Source organism: Meles meles, chromosome 11, assembly GCF_922984935.1.
Source record: "Meles meles chromosome 11, mMelMel3.1 paternal haplotype, whole genome shotgun sequence".
Lineage (NCBI taxonomy): Eukaryota > Metazoa > Chordata > Mammalia > Carnivora > Mustelidae > Meles > Meles meles.
Genome location: NC_060076.1, coordinates 33,049,264 through 33,071,679, shown reverse-complemented (window position 1 = coordinate 33,071,679; position 22,416 = coordinate 33,049,264). Strand labels below are relative to the sequence as shown.

Below are 22,416 nucleotides of genomic sequence, written 5' to 3'. Positions count from 1 at the left end.
TAAAGAAGATATGGTCCATATATACAATGGAATATTGCTCAGCCATAAGAAAGGATGAATACACACCATTTGCATCAACATGGACAGAACTGGACGGAATTATGCTGAGTGAAGTAAGTCAAGCAGAGAAAGACAATTATCATATGGTTTCACTTACATGTGGAACATAAGGAATAGCATGAAGGACATTAGGAGAAGGAAGGGAAAAATGAAGGGGGGTGGGGATTCAGAGGGACAGAAGAACCATGAAAGACTGTGGACTCCAGAAAACAAACTGAGAGTTTTAGAAGGAGGGAGGGTGAGGGAATGGGTGAGCCCAGTGGTGGGTATTGAGGAGGGCACGGGTTGCATGGAGCACTGGGTGTTATACGCAAACCATGCATCATAGAACATTACATCAAAAACTAATGATGTGGGGCACTTGGGTGACTCAGTGGGTTAAGCCTCTGCCTTCAGCTCAGGTCATGATCTCAGGGTCCTGGGATCGAGCCCCACATCGGGCTCTCTGCTCAGCATGGAGCCTGCTTCCCCCCCTCTCTCTGCCTGCCTCTCTGACTACTTGTGATCTCTGTCTGTCAAATAAATAAATAAAATCTTAAAAAAAAAAAACTAATGATGTACTGTATGGTGACTAACAACATAATAAAAAAAGTATAAAAAAAAGATTTGTTAATTTATTTGCAAGAGAGAAAGAGAGCGAGCAGGGGAGAGAGAATCTCAGGCAGACTTTGTGCTGAGCACAGAGCCGGACTCGGGGCTCAATCTCACAGCCCTGAGATCATGACCTGAGCTGAAACCAAAAGTCAGATGTTCAGCTGACTGAGCCCCCCATTGTCCCTGGATTTCCAGAATCTTGAAAGTTTTTAACACTTGCGAGCTCTCACGAAAGTTCCAGAATCACACTGTTCAGTGTTATATAACTTGTATCTTTTCCTGAAAATCTGTAAAGTGGAAAGAGAAATTTTATCTTGGCAGTGGTTCCTGCTTCTGGCCACACCTCCCCTGTCCCTGCCAGGGGTTTAAGCGCCTTCTCCTTTGCTTTGGAAAGGACTCTGGGGCAGTGTGAGGAGTACCAGGGGGTAGGGGAGGAAACGTCCCAGAGGCTGAGAGCAAGAACAGAGTTGTGATGGTACAGAGAACCTGGAATGTGGCAGAGGGCAGGGTCTGAAAATCCTGTGCCCTTCCACAGTCTCCTAATTCTGCAGGGGGCTACCTGGAGCAAAAGGTGGACAAAGGACACCTTGTACTCACATGGCTAGAGCTCAGTTGTAGACCACACAGGGGCCCATGTGCACCCAAGATGCCTCACCTACAGAGAAGGGGCAAACATGGGAGGAAACAGCGATGGGTTGGGAGGTACAACACTGGATGGGGCTCCTTTCCTCCTTCCCGGTCTTCTCATCTCTTGTCTAGAGTCTCTTTGTATCTGGGACACTTAAGGTGAGCTACAATGATGCACACACAAGAGTGACACTTCAGAAGCATAACCCAATTCAGATTTTGTGTGTAACTCCCAGTGAGCAGGGGATCCTAGCAAATAAAACACAAGGACAATTCCTGAGTGCTTTCCAGCTGTGGTACTAAGGAGTCCATCAGCCTCGCCCACGGCGAGAGGTGTAATTATTATGTCCATCCCGGTTTTCACGAGCGAGTTTCAAGAGCGAGCTGAGCCCCAAAGAATGAAGAAGTTTCTGCAAGTGCAGCAGACACCATTGGCCATGCTGGTTCCTCACTCAGGACGGCTGCCTCCATTCCTGGGTGACAGTGGGTGGCTCCCAGCTCACTCCCCTCTCTAGAGAACTGCCCCCAGCTAAGGGACTTCCTGGTCCAAAAGGCTATTCTGTGCCCCACATCCTGCCACACCCAGTGACCGACTCCCTGAAAGGTGGGGCCAGCTCTGCGGTGCAGACTTTGCTCCAGGCAACCTGGCAGTGGGCTGTTCTAGACCTGCCTTGCCTCCAGGCAAGACAGCATTCTGGCCCAGCTCCCCTCTTGCCTTACCCTGCCCCCTTCTCTGACTTCTCCTGAGCCTGCTCTCAATAAATCACTTTCACCAGACTCTCAGGCTCTGTTTCTAGGGAGTTGAACCTAAGACACCAGGTTGCACGAGTAGGAAGTGACGGTACTGGCCCCAGAGCCCTCACCTCTCTCTGTTGCCTCCCCGGCTGAGAAAACATCCAGTTTGCAGGAACAGTTCCTGGAGAAAAGTCAGGGAGCCTTGAACGTGGAAGCAGATGTGACCCCGAGACATCGGGAGAGCTGGCGGACATTAGAAAGAGCAGGCAAGCAGAGGCCATCCCATCCCGCCTTCCCTGCAGCAGGAGCGCGGGGTCCTGCTGGAAGGGAAGGTCAACCAGACCCTGACCTCTGTATTACCCAGCCTCACCCGCCTTCGGTGCATCTGTCTTGGTCCACATGCCATCGCTTTCTGTTTCCCAGGTGCCCAGCGTTGCAGACCCACTGGGCTGCTGGAAAATCAGAGAAAACCGGGCATGATGCTGTAGGAAGGGAAGAGGAGCTAGGAGCCCTCGGGCAGCCCAAGCCTTTAGAGGCTGGCGGTGTTGGGGTGGGTGTGGGGGAGTCGGGGGGACTGACCTGGGCCAGTGAGGACTGGGGAAGGGGTCTATAGCCCAGGCCCATTCCTGCTCCCTGACTGGCTGTGAGGCCTGGGGTAAATCCAGCATGGTTAGCCTAGAGGCGTCCCCAAGTCCCTCCTGGCCCTGACACCCTGTTCCATACCCAGAATGAGTACTTTTATTTAGTTAGGGGTAGTTTTTCTTAGACATTTTCTTTTCCTTACCAGAAATATACCTAAAGGCAGAGAAGCAGGAGACATATATTTGTCGTTGCTGTTGTTACAATAATCTTTTCATTCTGATTAACCCTCCCATTTACTCTTCATTTTTATCTGTGTCTGCCTGTCTGTCTGTTTATTGGAGTGTGGTTGACATAAAACATTAGGTTAGTTTGAGATGTACAACGTAGTGATTAGACACGTCTATACCATAAGGAGACATATATTCTTTTTTTAACTTATTTTTATATTTTTTAAGATTTATTTATTTGTCAGAGAGAGAGAGAGAGAGCACGAGCAGCAGGAGCGGCAGGCAGGGGGAGAAGCAGGCTCCCTGTCAAGCATGGAGCCCGATATAGGGCTCGAACCCAGGACCCTGGGATCATGACCTGAGCCAAAGGTAGACACTTAACTGACTGAGCCACCCAGGCATCCCAAGAAGACGTATATTCTTAAAGAAGGAAGTAAAGAAGGAATATCCCAGAGCAGCCCATTGGGAAAGCATGCAACTTCTGTAAAGCTTATTATTTTATCTTGAAAATTCACGTATATATATTTAGCATTCCAATAATGTTATCTATGTTTATCTTAAGATAAAAATAATACTTTTCTTCCCATGTTTCTGAGCAAAACGGTCCCGCTGGGAAGATGTACCCTGTTTGTTCTGTAGCTTGGCATCCCCCTGGGGTGCCTGTGTGAACTGTAGTTTCTAGCAGTCAAGCAGGCTCCTGGAGCAAAGGGGTTAGCAGTCCACCTGAAGACCTATTTTTGTGGCCTTCCTATGAGAGGCAGACTAATGCCCTCCCACCCCCAAATGTCCTCTTTCCTAATCACCGGAATATGCTCCATGACACGGCCAGGGGGAATGAATGCTGCAGACAGAATTAAGGTTGCTCATCGTCTGGTTTATAAATTAGGGATATTTTCCTGGAATCTGAATCCTGAATGGTGGGTTGGGGGGCTGCTCCAGGGAAGACAGACAAAACAAATAAAATGAACAGAGCATCTGAAGCCTGGCACTCTCCCCCACGGGGCCCAGAGCTTCAGAGTATGTGCTCTGGAAATAGCCAGGGGCAGCCTCCACCGTCCCCCCTTCCCCGCCCAGCCTGGGAACAGTTCACTTTCAAGCCCCAGTGTTTGGAACGGGCCTGGGAAGAGCTTAAAAGCCGCGGGTCTTCAGCACGCAGAGATGGTTTTATTTCTTGACTTCCTTTGGGCGAACTTTGGTACAGATCTGCTAAATCAGCCTAATGAATTTCATGATTTGGTTCCTCTGTGCTCTTGCTTATTTCCGCCTGGGTGATCTGTCCAAGACCGGGAGTGTTATGGCTCCCAGTGCTATTGTGTTTCTGTCAATTCTCCTTTGTATTTTAACAGGCTTTTCTTTATATATTTCAATGAGAGGTAATTTACAGCAATAATGGTCCATGAGTGTGTTATTCTCATGGTGAATGGTCCCCCTGTCTACAGAGAATGACTCTCCTTCATCACAGTGGGTACCCTGAATTCCCTTTGGTCTCATATGAACATTGGGGGTTCTTGCTTGGTTGGGTTTGCTTGATCTACCTGTGCCCGACTTCTTACCTTTGACCTTTCACTTCCTCTGTTGTCAATAGCTGTAGTCAGTTCTTCAAAAACCTAATTATCAAAGTCTTTGCCTTTTAATAGGGAGGCTGACCCATTTGAATTTATGGTCAGAATGGCTCTTTTTGGTCTGCAATTATATGTTAGGCTTTCTGGTTTTCAATATGTGGACTAGATTTTTCCCCGCTTCTACCTTCTCTGCCAAAAGCTTCGGGCTCTGTTTGCATGATGGTATATTTACCATCAAGTTATTCAAAGCCTTCTTTAGCTTGTAGGTTTATTTAGGAAACTCATGAGCAAGGTGGGCTCTGCTGAGTCCCTTTTACTTAAGAACAGAGGCTACAACCCATGTTTTATTCACCCATTTTTTGGGGCTCTATGACTGGAATTTGGATTTTTCTAATGGAATTTGGATTTTTCCATCTCAGTTATTATTATTAAAGTATCTATGTTTGCACACTATGTATATGGATATTGGCTTTCAAAACAGACTTCTGCATCTGTGTACAGTTTTGTAATAATGATTTATTTTTTTTAAAGATTTTCTTTATTTATTTGACAGACAGAGAGCACAAGTAGGCAGAGAGGCAGGCAGAGAGAGAAAGGGAAGCAGGCTCTCTGTGGGGCTCGATCCCAGGATCCTGGGATCATGACTGGAGCCAAAGGCTGAGGCTTTAACCCACTGAGCCACCAGGCGCCCCTGGAACAATGATTTAGACCGAGCTCTCTGTCCACGGGTCCCTGCAGCACCTGTTCAGCCGTCACCGCCACGACCTGCTCTCAAGTTTGCCATTGTTCTTGGCTGGCTGAGCTGACCTTGAACTTCAAGGATGAACTCCGAGAAGGGCACCTGGCTAGTATGCCTTGAGCTGCATGCATGTAAGGATGCTTTCCAGCCGCTCCATTGTCTCTGGGACTGAGTGCTGCAGACGAGTGGAGGTGGCCTGATTTTTGCACCTTTGTGGGAAATTTGCTTTTTTTCTGGCCTAGATACTTAGAGATTTTTCCCTTTATGTTTGTACTTCAAAGCTTTTGCCAAAATGCATCTTGGTATGACTCTCCTTTCACCAATTCTGCTAGAATGTGGAAAGGCCAGCTAGACCATGCACTCACAGGATGCACATTTCTTTTACGAAATTGTTGATCCTGTAGTTCAAAAATGGCTGAATGTTAGCCATTCTGTCAATCCAAACCAGCAGCACTCTCTTCAGCCCACTTAAGTGTGTCTCCTTTTTTAAAAAATAAACTTATTTGAGATTAGTTTTAGATCTACAGAAAAATGACAAAGAAAGTTCCTCTATGTTCCTCACCCAGCTTTCCCTATTATTAATATTTTAGGTTATTGTGGTACATTTGATACAATTAATGAATCAATATTGATTATTATTAGCTAAAGTCCATACTTCATTCAGATTTCCTTTTTTTTTTTTCTCTAATGTTCTTGCTCTATTCCTGGATCACAACCAGAGTACCATATTATATTTCGTTGTCATATCTCCGTAGGCTCCTTTTGGCTCAGATGTTCCTTATTTTTGAAGACCTAGACACTTTTGAGGAGTATCTGGAAAATGGCCTTCAACTAGAATTTGCCTGACATTTTCCTTGTGCTTAGGCTTGGGGCATGGATTTTGGGAAGGAAGACCACAGAGGGAAGTTGGCCTTCGCCTCTTTTCATATCAAGGGTGCATCCTATCAATGTGACTTAGAACTGATGACCTTGACCTTGGTCTCCTGGCTGAGGTTATGTGTGCCTGATTTCTCCAGTATCAAGCTACTTTCCCCCGCCCCTTTCCATAGTATACTTTTTGGAAGGAAGTCACTTAAGAAATGGTTCCTTCTGGGGGCGCCTGGGTGGCTCAGTGGGTTAAGCCTCTGCCTTCGGCTCAGGTCATGATCTCGGGGTCCTGGGATTGAGCCCCACATTGGGCTCCCTGCTCAGCAGGGAGCCTGCTTCCCGCCCCTCTCTGCCTGCCTCTCTGCCTGCTTATGATCTCTCTCTCTCTCTGTCAAATAAACAAATAAAATCTATAAAAACAAAACAAAAACAAAAAAAGAAGTTGTTCCCTCTGCTCCACCTCTGTGAGCTTGAGGTATCTATATAAATTATTTGGAATTCTTCTGTATAGGAGATTTGTCTGTTCTTTGCCATGTATTTACATAACAGCGTAGACACATGGATCTTTATTTTTAAGATTTAAAAAAAAATTTTATTAAAAAGTCCAAAAATCGGCCATCTCTCCAAGGAGTCCTGGATCCTTTTGGTGGAGTACGGTATTAGAAACTAAGATCTGGATGCGAGGTGTATGTGTTGCTACTATGGTGCCTACTGTGTTTTGATTTTGGTTCGGTTTCATCTGTTCTCATTTTCCCTCCGGAGTTCCCTTCTCCAGTGTCCCTAACGGTTACCTCGTCCCTCATCAGACTCACCACTTTCACCATCTCCTCGGAATTCTGGGAAATATCTCAAGTTTGTCCTTCGTGCTATTGATTTTTATTTTTCTTGGCATTAACTCTGCTCTCTAATACCTCCAATGCAGATTTTAATTCTGCTCTTTGATATTTAATTTTCTTCCTCGTCCTCTGTATCTCCTTCTCTATCCTACCTCACAATAAACGAGAGATTTGTTTTATCCTCTGAGCCTTCCAGAATTTACTTTATTTTATTCCTGAGTATTTAGTCCTTCTGTTCTCCATTGGCTTTGTCTGTTCAGACTTGGTATTTCCTTCACACACACTCACATTAATGTGATTCTGGGTGACGAGGAATGACGCAGTGAGCACAGCAGACCGAAGCCGCTGCCTCCTGGAGCTTATGTTCCAGTGGGAGGAGATGGATGACGAAACAACCAGACAAAACGGATGTTTTGTAGTCAGATGCAGTTAGTAGGTCAGATGCTGTGAAGGGCTGAATGGTGTCCTCCAGAGATAGGTTGAATCTCCAGGACCTTAGAATGTGACCTTATTCGAAAACAAGGTCACTACGGAGGTAATTAGTGAAGATGAGCTCATACTGGAGTAGGGTAGCCTTGTAATCCAACACGGCCAGTGTCCTAACAAGAAGACAATGTGAAGAGAAAGGGGAGACTCGCGCTACGAAGTAGGAACAGGAGTTACACAAATTGTTGGCAATGGCAGAAGCAAAGAGAAGAGCATGGGAGAACCCCAGAGCCCTTCCAGAGACCGTGGCGGCCTTGCCGACACCTTGACCTTGGACTTCCAGCCTCCAGAATGTGAAAGAATACATATTTGTCACTTTTAATCACATAGTATGTGGTACACTATGTTATGGCAGCCCTCGGAAACGAATACAGACACCCATCAGTGAAATGGACAAAATCGGCAGAAAGTGGACAAGGATTTAACTTTCTTCCCTTCTTTCTTTTTAAAAAATATTTTATTTATTTATTTGACAGAGAGAGAGAGCCTACACGGAGGGGGAGCAGCAGAGGAAGAGGGAGAAGCTGGCTCCCCACCGAGCAGGAAACCCTATGTGGCGTTCAATCCCAGGACCCTGAGATCATGACCTGAGCTGAAGTCAGATGCTTAATGAGCCACCCAGGCACCCCAACTATTTAACTTTTACATGAAGCATTCAGGGAAGGCCTCTGGAAAAAAGCAAACAACTGAGCAAGGAGGAGAAGAAGGCTGGAGAAGGAGCTGTGCAGGTCTCTGGGGGGAAATTGCTTCCCCACAAGGACTCCTTTGCCAACACATTGGGCCCTGCTCCCCCCAGCTTGTGTGATGTTGGAATCCTTTCTGGGCACCTGCAGCTGTGTGGGGCGGTGGAGGGACCTGAGCTGCCCTGTCACCCAGATCCAGGCTTGAATCCGGCCCACCGTGTCCCAGCTGCATGACTCGGGGCAATGCTTAACCTCTTTGAGCCTCACATTCCCCATCTGTGACACAGGGCTGCAAAAACACCTGCAGTCTGAGGGCTCTGGGGAGGACTGAATGAGCCAGCGAAGGTCAAGGCTCTGCATCAAGGTCTGGCTCTGGGTCAGGGCACCGGCCACTTTGGCTGCTATCTCCATCATCAGTCAGGTCACTCCTACCTCTGCTGGAACTAGTTGGTTGAAGAGCAGAGCACCCAGGTCTCACTCTAATTTCCTGCAGACTCCCAGCTAGTGCTTCTGCTTCACACACAAAGGCTCTTTAAGCCTGAAAGCCCATAGAACTCCGTGGGGCCTCTGAGGGGCAGAAAGAAGCTATTTCAAGTGCCCGCCCTGGGGAGATGCTGCCCTGTGTGGCAGGAGGATGTTGGCACATCATCGAGCTCCTCTCTCCACCACCGCCCCCCGCCCCTGCCCAGCTGATCCCTGCAGAGCAGGCACTCCACGGTTCCGGGTCCTCCAGACCCCATGGCCTGACTGGACGCTCAGGACACACAGCCTGTGGGGAAATAGTGTGGGCACATCCAGCCACAGCTACCTGGCCAGCTACCCTCCCCAGCTATGGTTTCCTTCTCTGCACAGGCTCTCGGGGCTAAAATGTCACGTACGAGCACGGTGTCTGCTCCTGAGACCAGGGGACAAACCGCTGGTGCTCTCCTTCCCTTGTTCCCTGGTGCTGCGCCTCCGTCTTCCTATCTTTGAACTGAGGGCTTTGGAAGACAAGAATTCTAAATGGCCACCTGCTCTGACTGGTGTAACCCGGAACCTGCCCAAGATGGAAGGGGGCATATCAGCATTTGGCATTTGAGGTCTCCATACCCAACAACCCTAAATGTGGGCATGAGGGACTGGAAGAGACAGAGAGGGAAAGGGGACTGCTCTTTGTTTGCACCTGCTTATAAACCCCTAGCACCTCCCACTGCTCCCTGGATAAAAGACCAAACTCCTTAGCTCGGCATTCAAGGCTTGTGGAACCTGGCTCCAAATTCTTTTTTCAGCCCCGGCACTCCTCCATGGAATTCCTGCTGGTCCCTGGTGTGTGGTGAGCACGGGTACTCTGCCTTCTTATCTTCAGCCCTCCTTCCCTGCTGGGCACCTGCAGGCCCAGGTTCCTGGCCAGGTGCAGATGCTCCCCTGGAGCTCTGCGTGAACCCTCTCCCCAGGTGCGATGAGTCACCTCCTCCCTTTGTTCCCAGACCGCTCTGTTCCTGATCCCCAGAGAGGTAACCAGCTTCCTCACCAGCTGGGAGCAACCTGATGGCCTCTTAGAGCCCAGGAGGGATCTGGCACAAACCAGGAGGCTGACAGAGTCTGTGGGATGAGCAGACAAATGGCAGACCGAGACCACTCGCAGCGGGGCAAACTTCTAGATGGCCCTTTCCGTTCCCGGAGTGTCACGAGAGCGGTCAGGAGCCCAGGCTTCCAGTCCCAACAACTGTACTTCCTTGTAGTGCCTTTGGGCAAGACAGTGCCTCTCTCTCAGCCTCTTCACAACAAAGGAGGTAATGACTCATGCCCTGCTTGCCTCTTAGGTCCTGCTTAGAGGAAGCTCCATGGGGCCCGGCTCACGGCACCCAGGCCTTGGGCCACGGCTGGCCAAGCCAGGGCGAAGCCAAGGGAAGCCGGCGCCTGGGAGCCTCTCCCCACGTGCAAAATGCCAGGACGAGATCAAACAGCCAGAACTCGAGGCTATTTCAGAGTCAGGGCAGGGCACGGCGTCCGTCTGTCCTCCAGGCTGCGGCCAGCCGCACCTACCTTAAGCTTTTTGACACTGGTGCAGGGGTCGTTGGAGAAGCTCTCGGTGTCCGAAATCTCGATGTCCTCACCATACAGGACCCCAGTCAGGTCATTCCTCACCTGTTACAAAGAGAAAGCAGTGGGTGGGTGTGCTGGCGGCCACAGGAAGGAGGGGAAGGGTTGTTCAGAGGGGTCAGTCTGGGGAAGCAGCTCAACTGGGCTGGTTTTCTCCACCAACAATGCAAAAGGAGCGATTTCCCCCCTTTATTATAAACTAGACGGTCCTGGGCCACCTGGGAGATGTGCCCATCCCACTGGGCAGACGACACACGGACAGCGGACTGGGACTGTGCAGGGGTTTCCTGGGAGAGTCAAGACAGGCAACCGAATCTCTGGCCTTTCATGCTGGTGTTTCTCTGCCCTATCACGCGGTTTCCAAGTCAGACTGTTCACACATACCTCTATTTACATTTTGCATTACTTGCTTGCAATATTTCACTTCCAGGGTGGCAACAGAGTAAGACACTCAGATATAGAGGAAGGCGTAAGGGGTCTGGAACCAGCCCGGGCTGTTACACGTAACTTCCTGTCCACCGACCCACAGATGGCTAACACCTGTGTGTTCAGAGAGAAGAGGTCTGCAAACTCTGGGGTTCGCCGGGTCCAGCCAGTGTGTGAAGCAGTCTGTGTGGAAGGATGTCAGGGAGTGGTGGCGACAGTGGCAAATGGGTGACCCCATGTCCCAACTAAGGTGGCAGCTGTGCCCTTCATGCCATGCCAGAATGCCAGTCTGGGATCAGTAGACCTTCTGATTTGGGGGGAAGAACTCCAAAATCTAGGTTTTTTAAAAATATAAGATCCTTTTGGGACGCCTGGGTGGCTCAGTGGGTTAAGCCTCTGCCTTCGGCTCAGGTCATGATCTCAGGGTCCTGGAATCTAGCCCCGCATAGGGTTCTCTGCTCAGCGGGGAAACTGCTTCCCCCCCACCTCTGCCTGCTTCTCTGCCTACTTGTGATCTCTGTCTGTCAAATAAATAAAATCTTAAAAAATATATAAGATCCTTTCATATCTTAAAATGTTGATATGATTTTGATTTACACACACACACACACACACACACACACACACAGCAGAGTAAGGACCAAACCAAAGAAATATGAAGTTTGTATCCAATCTGTGGCCATGGCTGAGCGCCTGCTGACAGAAAGCAATGGAAACTGAACTGTGTGTTTCAGTAAAAACAATTTAGGTGGGGGATCGGGGCCTGAGGTTCTAGGTTCTGCTCTGTCACTGACTTGCTTGTGACCTTGGCCTCACTGTGTGACTCTCCTTGTCTCAGGGCTTCGGTTTCTTCTTCCTTAGGAGAAGATGATCCTTACAAGCCCTTCTTGTTCACACGCATTAGGATGGCTATTATCAAAAAACAGGAGACAGCAAGCATTGACGAAGACGTAGAGGAATGGAACCCCCAGGGCACAAAATGGTGTAGCCCCTGTGGAGAACAGTAACGGCAGTTCCCCCGACATGAAACATAGAACACTCTGTGAGCCAGCAACCCGCTTCTCTGTATATTCGCAAAAGAACTAAAAACAGGGTCTTCAAGACATATTTCTATGCCCACATTCACAGGAGCATTATTCACAAAAGCCAAAAGACGGAAGTGACCCAAAAGTCTATCAGTGGATGAAAGGATAAACCGGTGTGGTGTCTACATGCCACAGAACGTTATTCAGCCTTACGACGGAATGAGGGTCTGACCCATGCTACCACGTGAACCGGATGAAGACATTATGTTAAATGAAAGGAGTCAGACACAAAGGGACAAATACTGTAGGATTCCACTTATAGGAAGTACCTAGAGGAGTTGAATTCATAGAGACAGAAAGTAGACCGGTGGCTGCATGGGGTTGGGGAGGAGGGATGGGGAGTTAGTGTTTGAGATTGATGGTGACTGTCTGGGAGGATGACAAAGGTCTGGGGACAATGGCGGTGCTCCTTGCACAACAGAATGAATGTACTCAATGCCACGGAACTGGACACTTAAAAATGGTTAAAATGGATGGGGGCATCTGGATGGCGCTGTCAGTTAAGCATCTGACTCTTGGTTTTGGCTCAAGTCATGATCTCAGGGTCATGGACTGAGCCCTGCATAGGGTGCGCTTAGTGTAGAGTCTGCTTGGGATTCTTTCTCCCTCTCCCTCTGCCTCTACCCCCTCTCTCTAAAAATAAATAAGTAAACCTTTAAAAAATGGTTACAATGGCTACCTGGGTGGCTCCATCAGTTAAGCGTCTGCCTCTGGCTTAGGTCATGAACCCAGGGTCCTGGGATCGAGTCCTACATCAGGCTCCCTGCTCAGCGGGAAGCCTGCTTCTCCCTCTCCCCCATGTTTGTGTTCTCTCTCTCACTGTGTCTCTTTCTGTTAAATAAATAAATCTTTTTTTAAAAAGGTTGAAATGGAAATTTCATGTTATGTATGTATTATCACAGCAAAAAAAAAAAAAATGCACTTCTTCTTTCAACAATTGGTAGAGTCTTTTCATGTATATATCAAAGTGGAATAATTTGGCCCTAAACATTTCAGGACGGTCCCTGGGAAGCCACCACAGTGGAAGGGGAAACTAAAGGGTTTCAGTGGGAACTGCTGTGTTTTATTTCTTTAAGACAAATGTGATATAAATAGGACAAAATGTGAACATCTGTTAATTCTGGGTAACGAGTCCATGGGTATTTGCTATTCTGTGTTTCCTGAACACTTGAAATACTCTGTGATAAATGTTTTGCATGAGGAATGAAGCTGCCACAGTCAGGGTGAACCTTGCCCATCCTTAGTTTTTACCTCTATTTTGACAGAAGACTGGGAACTAGTTATTGGACCAAAAAAGTTGACTTTGGCATTACACTCGTTTCTGCTGCCACAAATCCTTCTTGGATGCAGGTGGAGTCCCACTGTTTGTTTCGCATGTCAGGGGGTGTTATGGGGCAACAACAATCATTAGACGAAAAAATGTGCGAAGTTACCCCTGTAAGAGCCAGTGCAGCTGACGCACGCTCTACCCAGCATGCACAGCGGCCCTCAGCTTGCTTGCCACACGCACTCACAGGAACTGTTAAAGCTCTCTTGGGCCTCAGTCTTTGCACCTCTGAAGTGGGCACAATACAGCGTGTAATTTACAGGGCTGTTTCAGCACCCAGTAAAAACACTGAGGATGTGCAACGGCTTTGTAAACTCTCAAGTTCTTTATGTGGCTTAAAAGCTGGAACGATCATGTCCAGGGTTAAGGCAAGCCATCCAGGCTGTCAGTGGCTTGGAGCACCTCTCTCTGAATAAGAATGAGCATGAAAGCTGTATATGATTAGGGCAAATAAACTATCCTTTTAGGCAGTCAGAACTCAAAACAAACAAAACTAAAACACCCTAGAAGTCATCTCACTTTGCCCCTAATTTCACAAATGAGGAAACTCAAGTGTCCCTCCCAGTTCTGTGCTCTCCCCATGCTCCCAGCCTGGCTCTTCTGGATCCTGCCAGCTGTGGACAGTTCTGGAAGCCTGATGAGCCAGAACAGGTCAGAACAGATGGTGGTACGATCAGCCACCATAATTTTAGCACCAAGAAGTCTGAGCTCAGCTCAAGTATTTATTCTGATGGACCTCTTTAGAGGAAGCCAATGGAGGAATTCAGTCATAAATGGTATTTTTAAGAAACCAAAGTATGGAAAAGAAACAATGGAATTGATGTAACTCCTGAGGAAAGGGACCCATAATGTCACGTGTGGGATCGGAGACCACTCAGTCCACTGCCTGAAGATGTACGACAAGAATTTGTAAACACCTATTTTTCCTTCTGGAATTGCAGGTTCTCTTGTTTAATGGGGCCCTTGTCTTGCTATAAACTGCGTTTCTGCACTGTGCATTTCTGCACAGTGAATCCTAGGTTTTCATTCACCTCTGTTATAAAAGCAGAAATATGTTCTTCTGGGAAAAGAATAACTCTTAATTTCCAGAAAATAAAACACACACACACACACACAAACACACACACACACACTTCGGTACAGCTAGGGTCCCACTGGGGGACCTAATCTGCATGGATGGGACAGAGGGGAAGGTCACGCCACTACCGGGAAGGAAGAGCCAGGACTGCTGGAGGAGTGAGCAGGGTCATGGACGTTGTCCTCAGTGTGCTAGAAGAAGAGTCAGGATGGGTTGAGTCCTTCAAGGCTGGGGCCCTGGGACCAGCTCACAGGGCTGAGGTCACCTGAGGGGAGAGCTCTCCCTGCTTCCGGACCAGTGGCTCTGAGCCCAGGTTGCAGGAGGACCTCCCAGGAGGCCAATTCACTTGATGCTGCAGAGAAGAACCAGGGGGTCAGAGCGCCAGGAATACATAATCTGGGATACGCTTGGAAGCAACAGCAGCTGATTCCACCTCCTCCCTCGACCTCTGCCCAAGAACTAGTCGGACTTGATATGAAGTTGTGCCAGAGAGCACATCCCTAAAGCAATGGTTCTCAGATGTGGCTGCTGGACAGTAACATCGTTATCTCCTGGGACCTTGTTAGAAATGCAAATTCTCAGGGATCCTAAAGGAAGCAAGATAAGCTTTCCAAGAACCATTGATCACAGTGTGAACAAATGTTTCCAAGGGCTTGGATATTTTCCCCCTTGATTAGAAAACCAGAATGTGTTAACTGAGTGAGGCCACTGCCAAAAGGGTGAGCAGGACTGGGAGCCACATTTAAAAGGCATCACATCCAGAATGAAAGAGGGGGCAGGCCCTCTCTGGTCTGTCCTCTGTCCATGTCGGCTCACACCTGGAATGCTGGGCTCAGTTCTGGTTGCCTTTAGGAGGGAGAATGACAAAGAGGATGAGGCTCAGAAGAGAGAGGTGTGGCTAGGACAGCGATGAAGGACCCTTTAGGGATGCCAGGGACACAGGGAGCTAGGGAGTATAAAGGTTATAGGGGAGGACAACAACCTCTCCTAAGGGTTCTAGGCAGCCTTCGGAATCCAAGATCCAAATCCAAGAATTATAACATTTAAGCTCAGATTTTAATCTCTAGGGAAGTACAACATCTTCAAAGAAGTCAAGAGCTAGGCAGAGTTAGCAGCTCTGGGGGAAAGGCCAGGGTCACGGGGACAGTCCTGCTCAGTGCAAGCAGGCAGAAAACCCTGTCGGGTCAGATCAGCCATCTGAACAGCGGGCCCAGTAGGGAAGTACACAGTCCCCCGCCCAGCTGGGCCATGGCCCTGAGGGGCAAAGGGTAATGGGGACTTGTCACTCCAATGAAGTCATCACACTGACCTCACTCGTCCAACTGACTGAGGCGTCGGGGACATAGCCAGTCTGTAAGGGGAGAAGCAGATAGGTTGGAGGAGGGAAAGGAGACCAGAGGAACAGGTACGTCAGCTGGCTAGAGGTCTTCCTAGACCTCAGGCTCTTAGCAGGGCTCCTGCTTCATTCCTGGGGCTGGAATTCTGTCTGATGCCCAGTCACTGCCAATGGGCTTGAGTCTCTTTCTGGACAGTTACCTAGTGCTCTGGTTATTCTAGATTGCGGACCCATTTGTTCTTGCCAGTCTCTCTCATTGATTTTCGCATTCTCTCACTCATTTTTTCACTCATTCATTCATTCATGATATTGACATCTCTTCTATTCCACATACCACGTGGGTCTCTATCTAGTGGGGGTAAGGGCCATTAATCAGATGACCTCCCTGGTACCTACCAAGACAAGGGAGGACTCTCAAGTTCAGGGGTACACTCTGGGAGACGCTGTGATGGAGGAGCCGGACCCAGGCCAGGAGGTAAGGCAGGCGGAGGACTCCAGGCTGAGGAGCCATGCAAGCGAAGGTCCCACAGCGGGAGAGAGCAGCAGGGAAGCTAGAAGAGCCAGACGGGGCTAAAGCAGAGCATGGGCCAGGGATGGGGGAGGAAGGTTGTAAGCACGAAATGAAGAGTAGGCCATAAGGGCCTCAATGCTTACACCAAGGATGGTCTTGAGCCTAGACACAGTGGGAAGCCAGTACAAGGTTTCAAGTTGGGGTGACATAACTAGAACCATGTCTTAGGCTGCAGTGAGGCCAGTGAGGGGCAGAGCCAGGAAGGGTACAGGAAGGCCCGGGAAGTGGCCCCAGCAACCATCCAGGTGAGAGATTCTGGAAGACCTGCTAGAGATGCAAGAAGTGACCCACTTAGGGGCGGCTTCGGGGCAACTAACAATCTGCGCTCGTCCTCCACGGCTGTGTAACAAAATTTCCCCAAACTCTGTGGCATCAAACAAGATATATTTAACATCTCACATAGTTTCCATGGGTCAGGAATATGGGAGCAACTTAGTTGGGTGGTCCTGGCTCAGAGGCTTTCATGAGGTTGTGGTCAAGGTATTGGCTGGGCTAGTCACCTGGAACTTTCTAGACTGCCTATCAGAACCGCATGGGGAGTTCCATAAAATACTGATACCCTGGCCACATCCTAAACCAATTCAAATTCCTGGGCATCAGCCTTTTTGGAGTTCCCCAGGTGGCTCTCATGTGCAGCTAAAGATGGGAACCATGCGTTTTAGGAGTAAAAGCAACAGGCCTGCCAGGCTCACAGCAGGGTTGTCAGCCTGCCTGAAATCCCCCATAGCACTGTCCCCACTTTCCCCAGGTCCGGGGCACCAATCTTCCTTTACGAAAGCTTTTTTCACCCTTCCCCTACCCCATCTCATGGTTATGTCTCCTCTTTTGTCCCCAGATCCTGCCATTCCTGGCCCCAGTGTGAGGAGCATGTCAGAAGCAAGAACGGAAAGAAGGAAAGGAGCGAGAAGGCATAAGAGACAGTAAGAAAGGCAGAAGAGGAAAGCAGAGCGTTGGACAGTTCTAAGTGATCACTGTCCGACCATGGGTTCCGGGCAGCGAAGGCTCTCACGGAGGACGGGAAGGGCAAGGTGGAGGCCACAGCGAAACCCCGGGGACACTTGGCTCCTGTGGCCAGGAATTCCCTGGCCACCTTCCCTAACGAGGCTGCTGCACCAGCTGAGGAACCATCTAGAAAGGCAGAGATGCAGGTAAAGGTGGGAGAACCAGATCTGCGCCACATGCACTTTACAACTCTTCGAAAATTCTAATTAGGCTACGAAATGAACTTGAGAGCAAAGCGAATTCCCAGCTCTCCTATGGAAGTGGAGGTAACCTACTTTGTCATTCAAATGCACTCGCTATATATAGCCCTGGATGGTGCCAAAATGTCACTCCTCTTACCTGACTAAAGCATATAATTATAGATTTACTTCTATTCATTCATGAAATGTGTCTTCACTTGATTAAACAGTTCATTCAACTAAAATCCATTAAACTATGGAACATGCTAAAATGTGGCTCGTTAGAGGCAGAGGGCACCGCTGTAGTTAAGATGCTAATTAGGATAAACAGGCATTTGAAACACTCAAATCTTTGAATAATTCAGGTCACTTTTACTGGGGTTGGAGCTCCCCAGGAACCACCATTAATTTAAGCTAATTAAAAAATAAGCCTGCAGAAGAGAAGACTAAGGCAGGAAGTGATGGCCAGGTTCAAACTCTGAAGGGCTGTCACATGGAGGAGAGGGCACCTGGTCCTGGGCACCCCCGTGGCAGAGAAGGGACCAACAGGTAAATGGTTCAGGAAAGCAAACTTCAGTCCAAAGCCAAAAATACTTTTTAATGATGGAGAAGGCTGCTTTGGTAGGTAGTGAGCTCCCTGTCATCAGAGGTGTGCAAGGAGAAGCTGGGTGGGAGGCAAGAGAAGATAGTTTTCTCTCATCACCAATGTATGTGGTTCCAAGAAATAAGTGTTTCAAAATTTTGCCTGCCCCTGCTCTGCCTTTTTGAAGTATCCCTTCGAATCTCTGAAGTCTTTCAGACATTTGGGGCATGCACTTAAATTCCTGCATTCCATGTAGCTGTATTTCCACTTTTCTAAACCCGATGAACATTCATTGAAGAAAGCATTCTTTATTTAAAAAAATATATATATTTTATTTATTTATTTGACACAGAGAAATCACAAGTAGGCAGAGGGGCAGGCAGAGATAGAAGAAGAAGCAGGTTCCCTGCTGAGCAGAGAGCCCGATGCAGGGCTCGATCCCAGGACCCTGAGACCATGACCTAAGCCGAAGGCAGAGGCTTAACCCACTGAGCCACCCAGGTGCCCAAGAAAGCATTCTTTTTAAAAAACAGAGCCATCTAGCTTTCAGATTTCTATAAATGTAAGCTCTTAATAAGCTATAACCAGAGGTGAACACAAGTGAAACTTTTTCATGAGGGTAAGTACACAGGCGAATGCGTATGAGGTCTACTGCACCCATTGCACAGGGTAACTAACACCTGTGGACATCTATGCAGCTGTGCCCACATGAAGGCCACGTGTGCGGGGGGGATACCTGTGTGTTCACACGGCAGTGCCAACGGTGACCCCCTGCAGGGGTATGTCCAAGTCCCAACTGTCAGAATCTGTGAATGTGAACTGATTTGGAAAAAGCATCTTTGCAGATGACAAAAGGAAGGGTGGACTCAGGACACACAGACATGAGGGACAAGGCCCATGATGACAGAGGCAGACTCGGGAGAGATGCAGCTATGAGCCAAGGAGCATGTGGAGCCACCAGGGCCCGGAAGAGGCCAGGAAGGACCCTGCCAGGGAGCGTTCAGAGGGAGCAGGGCCCTGCTGACACCGGCCTGCAGACCTTTGGCTGCAGAACTCTAAGAGAATGAATTTCTGTTGCTTTAAGGCACCAGCTGCTGGTGATTTGTCGTGGCAGCCACGGAAACAAATACATGTGGGGCCTCCCGGAACCTGGCCCCTTGCTGGTCCAAACCACTACCCAGTGGAGCAGCCTTCTGTCCCGCCTCCACCTCACATCACAGGGAAGGTTGCCCTTTGCTTGACAGCCACTGGTCTGTCCCAAAGAAATGGCAGTTTTTCTCACTTCCCCAGCATTACCAAGAGCAGGACAGCAAGTGCAGGACCAGGAGCTGCTAGGTCTCGAGACATGGGGGGCCCAGGTGGGAGCTGGGGAGAGCTGCCCGTGAGAACTGGGGCTCTCACGTGCACTCCCCAGCTAACACAGCAGCCCTGCGAGGGAAGGGCTGTTTGACTTCCTGGATCCGGCACCGGTCCTGCATGCCGTAGGTGCTCAAATCTATGGGGCAGATAAGAGATGGAAGGGGTACACACAGGAGGCAGCACACACATGGGGTCTTAGAGGCAGAGGGTAAAGTCTGAGTCTGCAAGGGTTCATGCTGAGACCGTTTGAGAAGGTCTTGCAGGGCTGAGCCAATGCCCAGCAGCCGGCCTGCAGGCCTCAGCTGAAAACATAGCCCACTTGCACGGGGACTGGCCCTGTGGGCGCCCCTGGGAGACATGAGGCAGTTCCCTGCTGTCCTCACTGTGGCACAGGGCGTGGGGACCTGTGACCTGAGCCTGCCGAACCACTCACATCAGACCCTTAGGACAGCTCCTACCTGTCGGTGGACCTCTGGCCAACCCGCACGATGGCTGCGAACAGAGAGCCCAAGTGGTAGAGCTGGCCAGTGACAGTCTCCTGTACCCAGGATCCACCCAAGACATCTCCGTCCTGCCTTGCAGTCACCGCCACCATCCCCCCGTTGTGGCAGTCCATCAGAAGTCGGGGAGAGCCTGCAGGCCACACTCCTTGGCCCTGGTGCCCCACGAGCTTCTCGGGGGGCCTGTGTCCCAGAATGGCACCTTGTAGGGTGACAATTGCCCTAGACTAACCTGCACAGGGTGGGGATGGGGGAAGGGACAAATGACCCCAGGGAACCAGGATCCCTCTTCCCATCATCCAGCCTTGCAGAGTTTTAGAAATTCCAAAGAATTAGTGTGATTGACAGAAGAAGGTCCCCTCCCCAAAGAGGCGCATATCCTCATTCCTGGAATCCTTTACCTCGCGGGACAAAGGGACTTTGTAGGTGGGATTAAGTGAAGGGTCTTCAAGCGCAGACTGTCCTGGATTATCTAGATGGGCCTGGTATAATCCCAGGGGTCTTCAGAAGGGAAAGAGGGAGGTGGTCCCCGAAGGAGACCTGACAACAGCAGGGGTCTGAGAGAGACACGTGTGACAAAACCACACCGTGGGCTCTGAAGGTGGTGGGCGGCGCCATCAGCCAAGCAATGAGGCTGGCCTCCAGCAGCTGGAAAAGCGAGGGAACCGATTCTCCCCTAGAGCCTCCAGAACACACCAGCCTGGCCCACACCTTGATTTTGGTCTAGTGAGGCTGATTTTGAACTTCTGAGCATTGTTACTGTAACATAACAAGTTGTTTGTGTTGATTTGTTACAGTAGAATAGGAAACTCATAAATCAGCTCTGACTTAAAAATCCCACACAGCCTCAAACACCTCCTCCTACAGGAAGCCTTCCCTCATTCCCAAGCTGGGAATGGGGATTCCCTCATTCCCCTTCTCTAAGCAGCACAGTCCTGAGCTCAAGGCCGCTCTCTCTGGTGAACCAGAGACTGTCCTGAGGGTCCACACACCCTCCCTCCAGGAGCCCCGGCACCCAGCCCCGGGCCGCCTGAGGAAGCGGGAGCAGGTCCCAGTCCCCTTCTTGGATATGCACACACCCCCCAGTCCTCCCTTGGCCTGCCACTTGTGCCACTCCATTAGCTCTGTGAAGTCAGACCACACTGACTGAGCTGCAGGGGAAAGAAATCAGCTATTTGAGCCCGACCACTCCCCTGTGACAAAGCGCCTGTCGCTTTAACGGCAGCAGGCTTGTGAGACCCAGACCAACAATTACAGAAATATTCAGATATTAATAAAACCGGGATATCATCCAGCTAAGAGGAGGGACGTTAGAGAAACTTCACCAGAGAGCACGGGAGGAAGTGGAATGCAGAGTCACCCCCTGGCCCACAGAGGTCCTCCCCTGCTCCCTGGCACCTGGGGAGCTGCAGAGGGCACAGGGAAGGGATTGCATGGCCAGCAAGCTCCGCCTCATACCCCGAGGAGCTGTCACCAAGACTAGAGGACCAGTGTGGCTTCTGGGCCTCTGGGGGCTGGCCAAGACCAGTGTAGGAAGCCACCAGGAACTAGCTTTCTGCTCTCTCAGGGGCAGAACTTTCTAACGAGGATGGAAGGAATGTCTGCGGCAGGAGAGCAAGCTTCCCATCCCTGCTGGTATGCAAGCAGAGGCGAGGTTGCTCTAGCGGGTATGTGGGCCTCCGATGGAGGGCAGAAGACACAGCTGGGCCCCTGAGGAATGTCTCAGATTCTCGAGCCTCCTCTCCAGTTATAAGGGCGCAGAGGTCAAGGGCAGCCCAGCCGGTGCACAGTCTCACCCTGCAGAAACAGGACAGCTCCAGGCAGCTCCGGAAGCTGGCTTAGCCGTGGACCCGCGTCCACCCTCTCACTGCAAGGTAGAGCTGAAGGACTCCTCAGAGCCTTCGGGTATCGCTGCCCTTCTCACGTGCAGTTTTCTTGCCAGTCCTATATTCCAAAGTGGGTTCTTCGTCCTCCACACAGTAATCTGCCAGGGCGTCCTACGGCCCATGCATTTGAAGCCCCCCTCCTTTGTCTACACGGTCTCCCTCCTCCTCCCGGACTGCAGACTGGCAGTGGGGGCAGGGGAGGAAGAGAAGGCATTAGCGCCCACTGCACCCAGAGCCCACCCCTCTGCCTTCCTGCTCTCGCCCCTCACTCCCAGCCCTCGGGGAACGGGCAGGCTTGGGGGCTCAGCAGGACGACTCTGGAGTACACTGCATCCTCCCAACAACCTTAGAAAGCAGACTTCATTTCTATAGATGGGGGACCTGACAGGTGAGGTGGCTTCAGTCAGTAAGCCGCAGGGCCGAGATTCAAACTCCTGCTTGTCTGCTCCCCAAATCCAGGAGGATAGGCAGATGGAGAAGAGAGGAGCAGCTGGGGACAGCACTCTTCAGGGCGGTTCCCACAGCGACAGGACCCAAGAAGGGCTCATTCCCTTGAGTTTCCCTCCCCAGACTGGGAGGCGTGAAGGCTGGGACTGTGCGGGGGCCTCTCCATGCATCTGTGTGGGACCCAATGCGAGCAATCAGGACATTCGGGAGAGAGAAGAAGGCAGAGCTGGCCGCATCCAAGGGATGGGGCATCAAGATCAGAAGGTGACAAAGAGGAGGTGATGCCTGAGATGTACTTCACCTTCTGGCCCCAATGTCACAGCAAAGGGACGCCTCTGTCCAGCAGGTGGGGTTGGCCCGGTCACCCTCAGGCCCACTCCCCACATCCCTGACACACTCCCCCACCATCCCTCCCTGACAGCAGGGGAAACTGAGGTCCGGAGAGGGACAGGGACTTGCCGCAAGTCACACAGCTGTCAAGGGGCAGAACCGGATTCAAACCTGGCTTCCTGCCTCCCGCATCGGGGCTGCCCAAAGCTGCGTTGTTTGCAGCACCA

At 50.2% G+C, this 22,416-nt stretch overlaps 1 protein-coding gene across 1 annotated transcript in view; it reads right to left on the bottom strand.

Moving 5' to 3' along the window:
* Window positions 1–22,416, bottom strand: part of GABBR2 (gamma-aminobutyric acid type B receptor subunit 2) — a 341,177-nt gene that overhangs the window by 159,283 nt on the left and 159,478 nt on the right. The window contains exon 4 of the mRNA XM_046021722.1: window positions 10,024–10,125. Within this exon, the coding sequence (XP_045877678.1) occupies window positions 10,024–10,125 (102 nt within the window). The remainder of the gene's footprint in view (window positions 1–10,023; window positions 10,126–22,416) is intronic.